At 41.9% G+C, this 14,621-nt stretch overlaps 1 protein-coding gene across 2 annotated transcripts in view; it reads left to right on the top strand.

Moving 5' to 3' along the window:
• The window catches only part of NPHP4 (nephrocystin 4), a 185,254-nt gene that overhangs the window by 111,028 nt on the left and 59,605 nt on the right, over nt 1-14,621 (top strand). For both annotated transcript variants that reach the window (XM_075190021.1, XM_075190020.1), the window contains 4 exons: nt 2,391-2,536; nt 8,113-8,304; nt 9,267-9,454; nt 11,792-11,952. In XM_075190021.1, coding sequence (XP_075046122.1) covers nt 2,391-2,536; nt 8,113-8,304; nt 9,267-9,454; nt 11,792-11,952 — 687 coding nt within the window. The remainder of the gene's footprint in view (nt 1-2,390; nt 2,537-8,112; nt 8,305-9,266; nt 9,455-11,791; nt 11,953-14,621) is intronic.

Genomic DNA, 14,621 nt, shown 5'->3' with positions numbered 1-14,621 from the left:
AAGGGTCAGATTGGATAGCGCAGGTTCAGAGACAGAACTCCACAATAGAGTGGGGTGGACAGAAAAAGACCAGATCAGAGGCGGATGGATAGTCAGTCAGCAGCCACAGGGATGGCCATGAACAGTAAGGTCTCTAATGAGTATCCAGAGGGCTATCTACAAATCAGCACATCAAAGAACCTGTTGGTCATGTACAGCAAAGTGCACTGAACGTGTATTTAATCTAGACATGCTGACAGAAACAGGCTCACCCGATGCCCAAATCCCGGCTTCTTGATCCAGTGCGCATACCCAAGCTAGCGTCCCGGCTCAAGCATGCGCAGAGGATCGCAGGGCTAGCTTAGACTCCTCTTGCCGCTGCCAGACAGTATCACCAGGGGGCAAATGTATCAAGCTGAGAGTTTTCCGGCGGGATTGAAAAGTGGAGATGTTGCCTATAACAACCAATCAGATTCTTGCCATCATTTTGTAGAATGAACTAAATAAATAATAGCTAGAATCTGATTGGTTTTTCAAACCTGACGAAAAACTCTCAGCTTGATACATTTACCCCCAGCCAGGTATCTGACCCGGAGACATTTTCTTAATAAGTTGGCAGAAAAAAATATTTCAATTGCAGTGAGGAGCAGCAATCGAAATCCTTATTAACAAATTAATAAAGAGACCTCTGAGAATCTATGTTAGATAAAGGAACCTTTGCAATGATCATACTAACCCACAAAATGAGAGTGAAAGTGGTGTGGCTCTTGGACTACTAGTATACCTGATAATCTGTCCCCTTCCTGGCAGCAGAGGGCATTGATAAGATGCAGAGTGGCGGGATTGGAGCTATGAGGATGGCGCTTTACCAAGCAGTTATATGCTTAGGGCCAAGTCTTCTTGTTGTGTGCAAACAGCTTTAACCATTCCAGATTCTGTATACATTTATATAGGGGATTTATTTCATTATGGGCAAATCAAACACTACCCCTAAAAAACTTTTTCACATTTTGGCCAGGTCACTTGTCACCCCAGCGTTTGTGTTCTCCACCCATCTGACCAATGACTCCTGGAAAGTTCAGTCTGTGGTTTAACATTCCCTCAATCCTTCATCATCAGCCTCCCTTTAGCATTTACCATGTAAATAATATTCAGCTACAATTTGACTGTGTCAAAAGTTACACACTGCAACACTAGCAAAGATGCATATTTAAATACCATTTACATAATGTTTTATGTAGTTTCAGGTACCCCTGTTTAGTAGTCTTCATTTCTATTGTTCCCTGATGCGTGAAAGCATTTTCTTTTTCAATTACCTGACACAGTTCTTGTAATAAGAGACCTGACACATTTGAATATATCATGCCTTGACATTTTACTGTCCTTTGCTGTTTGACTCTGTATTCCCTACGCAGAGCAGTAATTTTATGTCACATGCTCACTGTAATCTCATGTTATTGCAAGGTGAGCAGCACTTGCATGTAATTATTCTATTGCAGAGCTAGGTGAGAGCTGTGTCTCTATGACCATTGTGGAACTACAAGTCACAGCATGTGAATATCTTGTATGGTATGCTGGGACTTATAGTTCTACAGCCACTGGTTGCTTAGCCTTGTACTATTGTATAACTACTAAAAGCTTGTTCACAAGGTCATATTATCCCGTGTAATACCAACCAATCAGACTTTAGCTGTCATTCTGTAGAATGTACTAAATAATTGATAACTAGAATCTGATTGGTTGCTATAGGCAACATCTCCACTTTTTCAAACCCACAGCTTAGTAAATATACCCCAAGAACTGCTTATGCATACCCAGGGGCACCGAGGGGGGGGGCATCGGCTGGTACAAAGTACTTATACCCTAGCCTGCGTATGTAGTGGGAGCAGCCACTAACTTGGTGTGACCACGCCCCGTTAGGCAGCTATGGAAGGTGCTCCAATAAGTTGCTGTACCGGGGGCCAGAAATTCCTCGTGGCGGCTCTATGTTTACTTCCCAACATTTTAACTGTGTTCTTTGGGCCAGTGCGAGCATACTGGTGAAAATGTGGTGTGGCCATGTTCCAAAGGGGCGTATCTAGTGCTTCCCCAACTACTTTCCCCTTAAAACACTCCTGCATTGTTGCTCCCACCCTTGACTTTCCATACAGCACCCTCTCACAGCCCTTCTACTGGTGACACTGCTCCCACCAGTGGGTGACACTCCTCCCACCAGTGGGTACAGCTGGGAAGTTCACTAAAATCAGGACTATCCAGCATAAACCAGGACAGGTGGGAGGTAGGATGATGTGTGTTAGAAGCATCTAAGTTCCATCATGTTCTGTGTTTGATGTGTTGAACAAGCAGCTGAATAGAATGTATCACACACATAGGTGTTAGGTTTAATGTTTCTGGCGTTATTGTTTTTGCAGGAAATGCCCTGTGCTAGTGGAATAACGCACCTGGAGGCAGATATGGGTGGTAGTAACCAGGAGCAGCCCGGTGCTGACCATCTTCAGGAGCTCGTTTTCTCTCCTGTTCATGCCCCTATTGTGGCGATGGGAACTCAGACTGGAAGGTAAGACTGATATCACCCAGTGAGTATTAAGTAATAACCACTCTATCAGTCCTCCGATTCATAGCGCTCTGTTTATACAGCCAGCACAGCCTTTAACGAGGACAGGGAATGGAATTAATATGTTTTATTGTACTTTGCGCTGTGTGATAAACAGTCATTTTTATTGGTCACGTCACAAATTGCACAGCAGACTGTTGTCTGAATGACACCAGGCGACCCTCGCTCTAGCTAGACACAGTTCTGCTGCCTAGTCACTGCCCACTAACTGGCATCGGTCACCCTGCTCACAAGAACAGACAGTGTTTTATCCTCCGCCCAAACACTACAAAGCAATCTCAGAAAATAATAAATCAATTACACCCATGTGATGCACCTGTGTGTGTGTGCTGTAAGAGAAACCCAGAGGGAATTAAACCCTGTCTGCAGCCGGTTCCTGCAGAATCATTAGGTCTTTACCTATCCCTCTGTAGGAGAGGTGTGGCAAATAGGCCTCTTTATCACAGCTGGTAATAAGTAAGGACGATGTTATAGGGGGAGTTGGTATAAAAAAGGGAGCACTGTATTATATTTTTCAAATTACATATGTCTAACAGATGTTCTCTTAAACATATAAATAATGTTTTTCAGAGATTTTTACATAATGGGATATTGGGCTCTAGATATCACTGGTCCACCTAGTTTTTGTGTTTTCTGTCTTAGAGAATTGTCTCTAACATACTTTTGTCACTGACAACTGATACATTGTAACATGGACAGTTCATTACAAGGTCTTGTATTTTATTACACTGTAGTCTGTTTCCACCTACAGGCATCTTTGCTTTATTTCCTCATACAGTCCCTTCTGCGACATTTACTAAATACATTGCTTTTACGTTCTAGCTTCCTTCTATGCTCTACTTGACTATAGCATAAGATATAATTGTCATTCTGTTGCCATTGTGTATGGTACATATTTGCTCTCTGGGTACATATGTATCTAAAACATACTCCCATAGGAAAATTGGGACAAATTAGGCCACGCCTCAGTCCCATGTTGCACCCACTTCTGAAAAAAACACCCTTTTGCATAAGACCACACCCCTTTTGCCAGCTGTCACTGGCCACTAACTGGCATTGGTCGCCCTAAATGTCAGACTCTCTGCAGCTGTGTTATGCAATGAACACACCAGAGCAATGTCTTAGTCCAGTATAACATACATAAACTGTAATATAAATACATGGCTGGAAAGCACAGAACAAAGTCAGAAAGATGGCGCAATGTATTTAATTAAAGTTGCAGTAGGGCATACACATAGTATACCTGTTCTATTCCTTTGCTGAAAGCTAACATCTATTAAAACACAATCACTGAAGAGTGTTCAAAAATTCACATGTAATGAAACCGAATTTCAGATGTCTGCATTTCTGTTTCAGTAATGGTGCTAAGGTTTGGGACACCAGTCGTGTTGCTGATCTAGTATTGACTGTAAATGACAGTGTTACGAACTTTACTTATTAGGAATCAAGACAATACTGCCGGGTTGCACTGAACGGCAGATTCCGATGGCAGACCATCACAGTGCAGCTCTCATTAGATTAAGCCTTAACCCGAAATCCTTTTAAACTTTAATTAAGCAATAAAAGAAAAAATCGTCGCCACGCTGCAATCATGTTAGATGCAATCTTACAAATGATCTTAATCAAGAAGATAGTTCAGAAATATGATCATCCAAGTTCAATCACTTTGCCCAGCACTTGAAAACAATTGTATCCTATATGTGTGGGCAGATTGCTTAATTGTGATTGCCCAATCTCTTTCCTGCACATGCTCAATATATTAAATCTTTAGATCTTCCAATGACTGTACAAATTATATAATAAAAACACAATAGGTGAAAATATATTTTGATTAAAATTCTTAGAATGCATGTCCTCTCCAAAGAAGCATTTTCATCATTTTAAAACCACTATGTATATGGTGATACTCCCTTTTACGATGCTGGGATTGAAATCCCGACATTACTTGCCCAGGCAGGATTCCCCTAAAGACTTCATCGCCGACTCACTGGAAACACAGGCAGCTTGAAACGCAGACGGTACTAAATAGCGGCAGCTCAATAACCCATCAGCGTCCGATGACGTCAGATTGAAGGGACCCACTGTCATCTAAGGCCTTAAGGTAGTAACTTAAGGAAGAGCCATCTGTACCATGTACCTGGCAGAGTAAAGAGCCTTATAAAGGCGGCGCCTCATTAAATTACTAACTTAAATCCTCGGATGAGTGTGTCTCTTCAATCTGACGTCATCGGACACTGCCGGGTTCTTGAGCTGCCGCAATTTAGCAAAGTCTGCGTTCCAAGTGTTTCCAGTGAGTCGGCGATGAGATCTTCGGTGTAATTCTGCCGGGGTAGTGTCGGGATTTCCAGCATCGTCGTATAGTACCCAACCCTGTGTATAATGTTCTGTTATTTGCTGTTTAATTCCGATTGTGTCCTTGTGCATTCTGCTTCTCTGTAGTTGGAATAGAAGAGAGAGGAATGTTCCTAAACCAGAAATAGCATTACCCATGTGTTTCTACAACATGCCAGCAGCTCTGACTCACACAGTCTGTTCACGTTGACTCTGTATTATCATTCTTTTATACATATATTAGCCTGGTGATAAGAATACACATTACAGCTGTAGAATTTGGATTTTTGATGTTTGCTTTCCAAATGAGCAGACAATTTCATCTAGCGGGCACAGTCATTGAGGAACAAACCCAAAAGCAGACGTGGTTGTAAAATACATCAGGGTTTTAAATAACTTAAATAACTGATTTAATTCTGTTCCGTTGCTTACTTGGGTGATTTTAATGTTTGCGTCTTCTTTTACTACTTTGCTTTGTTTATATAACATATACTGTATATATAATGTTACATATACAGTACATGTATATATGTAAGCATGTTATATAATAATGCATTTTATGTTTTTATGTTGTACATTTTCTTGCTATAATGTTCTAAGCAGACAAACAGCTATTTATGAAAACTGTACATGGGTTTCCTTACTGTACTCCAGTAATTCATCACCTGCCATAGATAAAATTTGGAAAAATGAAAGCAGAAGACTGTAATAAATAATGTGTTTATCTTCCTTAGACAAACCAATTTACACCCCGTTACAGCTTTTGCTGGAGTCCGTGGCCCATGATCTGCAAAGCTCTGGCTTATGATAATGATTTATAAACAAGAAACCGCTCTACGCACTTTTACTTAGGAGACATGATTAGGTCCTATTTAATTGCGCCATTGTCTGTCTTCAGGGACACACAATAGAGGGCAATTGTATCAAACACCGGCCATAATAGTTTAGGGGAGTTCTGCCCCAGCGTTATCTACAAGTCACAGTGAGCAATAATTAGGCGATGAAAAAAATGGGAGAGCTCTGCATTGCCATAATCTATGGTAAGTGGGCCAGTAGGACCGTGGGATTATATATTAAACCAGTGGCCAGGGAACAGGGGTAAATTACCCCAAATGGGGTAAAAATGAAATTCCTGGGGGTAATGCTGCCGATTCACATGCTGTCAGTTGGATTGTAGACCCCTTTATATGTGAAATTGCTGTTGTACCAGAAGAGCCTCAAGGGTTGGCAGAGGCACTTCTTGAGCTTCGATGCAATAATGAAGCACGTATTGCATTTGAAAACAAAGCAGATCTGTCATATTTTTTGGACGTCAACAGCTGCAAAGGCATCAAAATTGCACATGAGGAGGAGTCAAAAAGTTGCTGCCTTTTGCAACAACCTACCTTTGCGAACAAGGATTTTCCACTCTAACGAACATAAAAACAAAGCAGAGAAATGGATTGGATGCTGAACACTGTATCCAAATTGCTCTGACATCAAAATACCCCAATATTGATGCTCTTGTATCAAATATAAAGCAACATCATTTCTCCAAAGCCTGAAGTTTTGAAGTTGAAGCTTTCAAAGAAATTTTGAATAGGTTCAATAAAATTAAAATTAATAATATATGATTTCCTTCCTTTCAGATCAAGGGGGTAACGTCGGCGTATCTAAATATATTTGGGGGTAAAAGGTAAAAAAGTGTCCTGACCCCTGTATTAAACAGTAATTCTTAAATAGGATAAACTCGAGGCACACAAATAGGTGTTATCATTACAGTAAGAAAGAGGGAACACATATACTGAATATACCTGTTCATTTTATTTGCCAGTGCTATGAGCCAGCTAAGCAGCCCAGATTTATTCTATTGTGTTATTAGTTGGATTTTTTCCGCTCAGCAATTAGTTGTTGTTCTCACCCCAATGGGAAACTAGGACTGCAGATTTGTTCTGACAACCATTGTACTGTGCCTGCCCATCCTGTCCTATCAAAATACGATCTGTGAGGATGTTACATAGGGTTGTCCGAGGACGTGGACCGTTACGTGTCATGTCATTGTGATCCAAGTGAAGGGGAACACAGAGCGTGTTTGCGTGGGTTTCCTCCGGGTGCTCCAGTTTTCTCCCACACCCCAAAAACATACTGGTAGGTTAATTGGCTGCATTCAAATTGACCCTAGTCTGTATATCTGTGTGTGTGTGTGTGTGTGTGTGTGTGTGTGTGTGTTAGGGAATTTAGACTGTAAGCTTCAATGGGGCAGGGACTGATGTGAGTGTGTTCTCTGTACAGCGCTGCGGAATTAGTAGCGCTATATAAATAGCTGCTGCTGAAGATGATTTCAAGCACTTCCTGGTCTTTGGGACTACTCCTGTGAAAGGAGGGGGTTCTCCTCTATTTGCGGATACTCCTGAAAATGTGCGTGGTGGATACAGTAAAAATGTCAGTACGAAATCACACCTGCTAGGACCGCCCCCTAATAGGACCGCCACTACTAGGACTGCCCCCTAGTAGGACCGCCACTACTTGGACCACCCCCTTCATTCATCTCAAACTTTCTGTGCTTTTTTGCAACACTGGTACTGGAAGGGGGAAAATTATTCTCATTAAAAGTATAGTTACTAGACTTCAATTACCGGCTTGAGGATTCAACCCCATTTGTGTTGAGGAATAGACTATGTGCTCACCTGTAAAAAGGGGGTGGGGGGGGGGCTTCTCCACACTGGATTACTCATTTAAATAATCCTGTCTGCCAAAATTAAATCTCTTTTCTCCACTGAAGTGCAAAACTAGGTGCCTTCGTGCATCTAACCTCTACTTAGCAAGGCCCCCCCTCCCATTGAGAAGTATTAGAAGTCCATTACATACGTTCTCCTACCTGTTCACTGGATGTCGCCATACCTCTGTGGAAGGTTGTCCCCCTGAAATCTTTGACTTAGTCTGTGTATATAAGTTACCATTTAGTTTATGCTACAGTGCTTTTTTATTGCCCGTGCACAACATAGCCTTTTGTAAGTAGCCTATTATCCATGACTTTCCTTTACCGTGTGTTCTGCTTGTTCTCAGCATACTATATATCTTGCGTATAAGTAGAGTTTGTTTTCACAGGGGAGGCAGCTATTTTGTGCAGAGCAATCACTCACTATGTAAATGAAGCATATTATTAAATTGTCCTGTAAATCTAAATGGAGTCGCCTTTCCTTTCTCAGCACTGCCTCCACCCTGTCTCGGGCCACCTTGGCTCGACTCTTCTCCGTCGGATTCCCTGACATTTTTGACTGCAATAATGAAGTAGCAGAAGTGGTTGATCCATCAAGTCCAGTGAACTTTAATCCCCAGCGAGAAGAAGCTGATTATCTACAATGTAATGAAATAGTTTTGCAGTTTCTGGCGTTCAGCAGGTGAGAAGTGACATTACCGTGAATTTCTCTGATGAGCATCTGACGAGCTGCTTATGAATATGTAGTTGCTGGAAACTGGTTGATCTGTACCCTAATCAATCACAGTCCCGAAAAGTTCATTGAGTGGCGTTTCTGATCGATTCTGCCGGTTTATTTATTGCTGGCAGAATTTATGTGGACTATAAAGTCATAGTATAACAAATCACGCCGTCATTTCCGTTCATATGTGGAATCTGTGTGGCCCCGTCTCGTCAAAATGTTACTGCAAAGTTGTTATAAAGAGGATTCTATACATTAATACTAAAGCACAAGTGCACATTAAGTGTACCCAATATAGATATATAGATACAGATATATAGATATAGATCGAGATAGATATATAGATAGAATAACAGACACTATATTAGTAAGCGCATGACTATCTGTAATGATGGTGGTTTGACATATTTTCCTTTTGATGGGACTAGCTGGACAGAATCAATATATTAAATGAGGGGTGAAGTTTGCAGACTGAGGGGGTGTCCCTGCTTAAAGGGACGGCAGCAGCGTTCCATCCCAGCATCAAAACAACCTGAACGTTCCATGTCCCCGAGGTGCCGGTAATCAGGCATCATTCTCTACTTTCAGTATAAAACCTTCTGCAGCAACCAGGATGGTGCGTTCATGGGCGCAATGAAATAAAGATCACACCAATATAACTTTGCTCCCATTATATGAACGAGACTCAGACAAACAGTATTTTAAAGAAAAAAAAGAGAAAGGTCAAATTAATTAAGAGGGGTGGCTCAAATGTGATAGAAGGTCGCTCACTAAGTGCGATGATAATCAACGTGCAGCAATAACTGCATTTGCTGAAACCTAAATGTCTGTTTAGAACATTGACTTTAAGGCATTGTTCTTCAGTTAGTTGTAATATATTTCATATGGGACTGTAATCATTACCACTGGTTTCTGTTTGTCAGTGTGCAGGAAGACAGCATCTCAGCAAACTGGCCACAAACCATTTACTTCACGTTCCAGTTCTATCGCTTCCAGCCAGTGACCAGCCCACGGCTACAACTTGTACAGACGCATTCTTCCAGTGTGTCACGTTCTGACACCCCAGCACGTGTCCTTCTTCAAATCAACAAGGACGGCTCGATAAACCAGGGCAAGTGTCCCATAAAATCAGTCTTTTATTATGTTCTAAACCTGAGGTAGACAACCTGTTGTTCTCCAGCTGCTATGGAACTACAATTACCAGCGTGGCCACTTTAGAAACATTCATATTCAACAATTACCATGGGGCATTGCTCAGTCTAGGTGCATACGGCTGTTGTGGCCCAGTCTAGGTGCATACGTCTAGCGTTGCCCAGGATAGGTGCATAAGTCTAGCGTGGCCTAGTCTAGGTGCATACGTCTAGCGTGGCCCAGTCTAGGTGCATATGTCTAGCGTGGCCCAGTCTAGGTGCATACGTCTAGCGTGGCCTAGTCTAGGTGCATACGTCTAGCGTGGCCCAGTCTAGGTGCATATGTCTAGCGTGGCCCAGTCTAGGTGCATACGTCTAGCGTGGCCCAGTCTAGGTGCATACGTCTAGCGTGGCCCAGTCTAGGTGCATACGTCTAGCGTGGCCCAGGCTAGGTGCATACATCTAGCGTGGCCCAGGCTAGGTGCATACATCTAGCGTGGCCCAGGCTAGGTGCATACATCTAGCGTGGCCCAGGCTAGGTGCATACGTCTAGCGTTGCCCAGTCTAGGTGCATACGTCTAGCGTGGCCCAGTCTAGGTGCAGACGTCTAGCGTGGCCCAGTCTAGGTGCATACGTCTAACGTGGCCCAGGCTAGGTGCATACGTCTAGCGTGGCCCAGTCTAGGTGCAGACGTCTAGCGTGGCCCAGTCTAGGTGCATACGTCTAACGTGGCCCAGTCTAGGTGCATACGTCTAGCGTGGCCCAATATAGTTGCATATGTCTAGCGTGGCCCAGTCTAGGTGGATACCTCTAGCGTGGCCCAGTCTAGGTGGATACCTCTAGCGTGGCCCAGTCTAGGTGGATACCTCTGGCGTGGCCCAGTCTAGGTGGATACCTCTAGCGTGGCCATATATATATATATATTATACAGGGCTACTGTAATTAGAACAAATCCTCCCCGCTGATTCCTTCCCTTGTAGCTGTATTAGTCTTTTTGCACACAGGTCTTATTATTACACATTCCACGCGCTTCCTTAAAGCCTGATAAATGCACTTTAAGACTGATAGCCCAATAAATAATTTAATCAGATTGATCTGTATACACACTGTTTCTCACAAGAATTCAATCCGCTTTGGGTCAATTTCAGCATCCTATGGGAGCGCTAATTAATTGCATAGTACACTACGTTGGAGAGAAGCTTCGAACATCATATTAAAAGTTAGGGAAAGGTACAAAGTTTTGTCTGCACGTTTAACAGACATTGTTTTCCAATGCTCGTCTGAGCGAGACCTTAGGACCGTGTGTGGGGAACAATAGATTGATGAAAACAGTGACATGAGAAGAGCCTATACATTAACTGACACAGATCACTTTTTATAGTCCATGTACTCTGTATTGTAAAACATATAGGACCTGATTCATTAAGGCGCATAAAACTAAAGTATTGTGCGTTTTTTTAAAAAACACACATCATCACCATAAGAAAAAATTGGAGTCCCGCTACAATTTGATTGGAATGACTTTTGAATAATGTGTTTCTAGGAGATGGATTGTGGATTCTTTTTTTGATTAGCAGTCTCTTGCTTGTAATGTTATCTATAATATAAATGCCTAGTGGCGTGTGTTAGTCTGTCTGTGTGTGTGTGTGTGTGTGTGTGTGTGTGTGGAAAAAATAAAACCAAGCTGCAGCGCCACCTGCTGGGCGGAGTTATACACTGACCTTCTAAATTCTTAGTGTGTGTGGAAAAAAAAATTCAGAAAGGGCTGAAATTAGGTATACTAAGATGTTTTTAATTTGTTAATTTAATTTATTAATTGTTAAAAGTGTTTATAAAGATTTAAAAAAAATATATATATATTTCTTGAAGGAGAAGTGACAGTTGGGTGTGGTTGGTGGTTGCTGGGGGTGACATTGGGGAGTGGTTGGTGGTTGCCAGGGGTGACAGAGTGAGAGGAGTGTGATACTCAGGACCGCTGAGAGAGATCCCTGTGTCTGGATAGACATCTGGATAGATGTGGCGATGAAGATGAAGGATGAGGTGATGGAGAAGAATGATGAGTTGGTGACATGTGGACAAAACCACATTAAAAAAGGGCGCTTACGTCGGGAAGTAACGCTCTTCCCCTGAGGAGGCCTGGGCTATGGCCCAAATGCATGACAAGAACCTTTTTAACACCTTAAGTAGCTTGATTTGACTAGAATGCATGAGTATCATGCACGGGTTAACTTGTTATTCATAATGTGTTAATATCATAGAGATATAACAATATAAGCATGTGAATACTATATAATTATATATATTTTGTTCTCTCAAAGGCTCTCCTGGGTATCAGCTGAAGTACATGGTGGATCCTGGGTTCCTTAAGCCTGGAGAACGGCAATGGTTTTTACGTTATTTGGCTCTCCAAACTCTTCAGATTGATGTTTGGGATGGAGAGTCGCTGCTTCTTATCGGTTCCGCTGCTGTTGAGATGAAGGTACGTCCATTATAACTTCATATTTGGTTATATGTGCCTATAGTACCCCCTTCCACTTAAAGGATACACAGTGTAATAATTTATTGAGCAAACTTTGTATAACCAAGGTGTCCTAAATACATTTTTGTTTCATCTAAAATTGAAATTGATAGCACATTCATCCTGCACTGATTTGATAAGAGCTTCACATTAGTGCTCTGTGGTGCTAGGGTCCCTGCTCCTTTTACTGTCTAATGCTGGGTACACACTACAGAGTTTTAAGCTAATTAACGGGCCAATCACACGTTAAACGACCATTCAGCCCGACATCACATTAGTGCGGCTGCAACAATGAACAATTACCATTCAAAAGCTCATTGTATCGTTTCATTTGATCTTTAAACCAAACTAACAAAAAAAACATGTTGCTGCCCCTGTCAAATTCAGCCCTGTCCTCATTAACACATCACTCATCTCTTGATATACTCAGTGCTGCTGGGGACCCTGCTTCTTCCACTATATAACTCTCAGTCTGTAGCTTCCTGCTGCCTCCATTCTCCTCCTCCCATTATGTCACTGCCCCTGTCATATGCAGCCATGTCCTCACTGACACATAACTCATCTCCTGATATAATATGTGCTGCTGGAGGAACCTGCTCCTTCCACTATATAACTCTCAGGCTTCCTGATTGTCTCTCTTCCTCCCCTCACATCATAAAATGGCCCCTATTACATGCAGCCCTGTCCTCAGTAGCACAATCACACGAGTGGACAGGTCACAATTTCCTACAAGATTAGCATACCCATATCATTAAATAGTAATATAAAAAAGATGTTCAGATCCTACTCAAAAACACTTTAAAAAGGCATGACATAAATTGGCACCAACCCAAGACATTGTCCTGAAACCACCCTTCAATGCCATCTACTCATAAAACCTATCCACGTTGTACTGTAACTCATACAAAATATATCTCAACATAATTACCTACGATGGACTTTTTATCAATCCTAAGTCATTTAAAGTTGTACTTTTTTTTACCTAAATTGCTCTTGATAAAATGCTTACTAAGTTATTTGTATTTCTAACCTTTTATCCAGATTAAATTGCTGCAATATGCTAATGAATGTGGTCTCCAGCCAACTAACATCACATTAATACTTTTGTAGATTAATTTTATGCTGAAATTGTAAGCTATATCTATCAGAGTCTCCTCTTGTGGGTTCGATAAGAAAATGCATTTTTCAATTCATTGCCATTCAAAGATGCCATGGCAATTAATCAAAATTATTAATTTGTATGGAAAGAAAGGCTATTGCTATTTCACATGACACTATACCCTTTCATAATACATTAATTCACATGTCAGTTCAGCTGCTGGATCCAGAGAGTTCAACTGTCATAGCTCTTTCCATTTCTGATCCCCCTCTGGTGATCTGCCTGGCCTCCACAATGGAAGCAGCTGCCGCCACACCTTCTGTGGACCGGTAGAACAAGTGCTCTGGCTCTGTGTCCAGCAGTGAGCATGAAGCCAAAGAAATATACCAGGACACACGACTACTCCCAGCTGGTGGATGACCACAAGAATGTTCATGCAGCACAAAAGTAAAAGTCTTCTCCAGAACCAGAAGAGGGAGCACAGTTATGCTTGCCAGCTGTTGACTTTCTCTGTGATCCTAACTCTAGGAGCTACAGTTCTTGTGTTGATTTTGCTTCAAGAGACAGTGTGGAACTTGGTAGTGAGTTTTGCAACCTAGGACAGACGTTCTTTCATCATCATCATCATCATTTATTTATATAGCGCTAACATATTTCGTAGCGCTTTACAATTGGGGACAAACATAGTAAACTAATAAACAAACTGGGTAAAACAGACAAGGAGGTGAGAAGGCCCTGCTCGCAAGCTTACAATCTATGGGTCAATGGGAGTTTGACACATGAGGTTAAGTCTATATTTTGCATTTCGGCCCAGCCAGACTGCAAAGGTAATAGTGACTCGTAAGCTAAATCATCCTGTCACACAACAATGTTGGTCAGGGGGTAGTTGTCTTGTGTGAAATTGTGTAACGGGTGGTAATAGGGTAAGTGAGGTTAAGAGGGTGGTTGAGGAATATTATAAGCTTGTCTGAAGAGGAGGGTTTTCAGAGAACGCTTGAATGTTTGTAGGCCAGAGGAGAGTCTTATTGTGCGAGGGAGAGAATTCCATAGAGGGGGTGCAGCCCAAAAAAAGTCCTGTAATTGGGAATGGGAGGATGTAATGAGGGTGGATGAGAGACGCAGATCTTGTGCAGAACGGAGTTGCCCAGTTGGGAAATATTATGAGACAAGAGAGGAGATGTATGCAGCTTTGTTTATGGTCTTGTAGGTTAGTAAAATTATTTTATATTGGATTCGGTATATGCTTGTCTCTTGTGTGATCTACCGGTTTGTGGCTGAGCTGTTGCTCCGAGACATTTGCACTTTAACTTAAATTTGACAAACCGACTTGTTGAAAAGGTGGCATCTCATGATAGTTCCAAATGAAAGTCGCTGAACTCTTTGGCATGACTCATTCTAATGCTAATGTTTGACTATGGTGATTGCACGGCTATATTCTTGATTTTGCATCTATTAACAATAAGTGCTGTGGAGTGACCAAAAACACTATTTAGAAGGGATGTCCACATACTTTTAGCCATGTAGTATGTGT

The sequence above is a fragment of the Mixophyes fleayi genome, chromosome 11 (genome assembly GCF_038048845.1).
Source record: "Mixophyes fleayi isolate aMixFle1 chromosome 11, aMixFle1.hap1, whole genome shotgun sequence".
NCBI lineage: Eukaryota > Metazoa > Chordata > Amphibia > Anura > Limnodynastidae > Mixophyes > Mixophyes fleayi.
The sequence above is the reverse complement of the archived record's forward strand: the minus strand, read 5'-3'. Positions and strand labels throughout refer to the sequence as shown.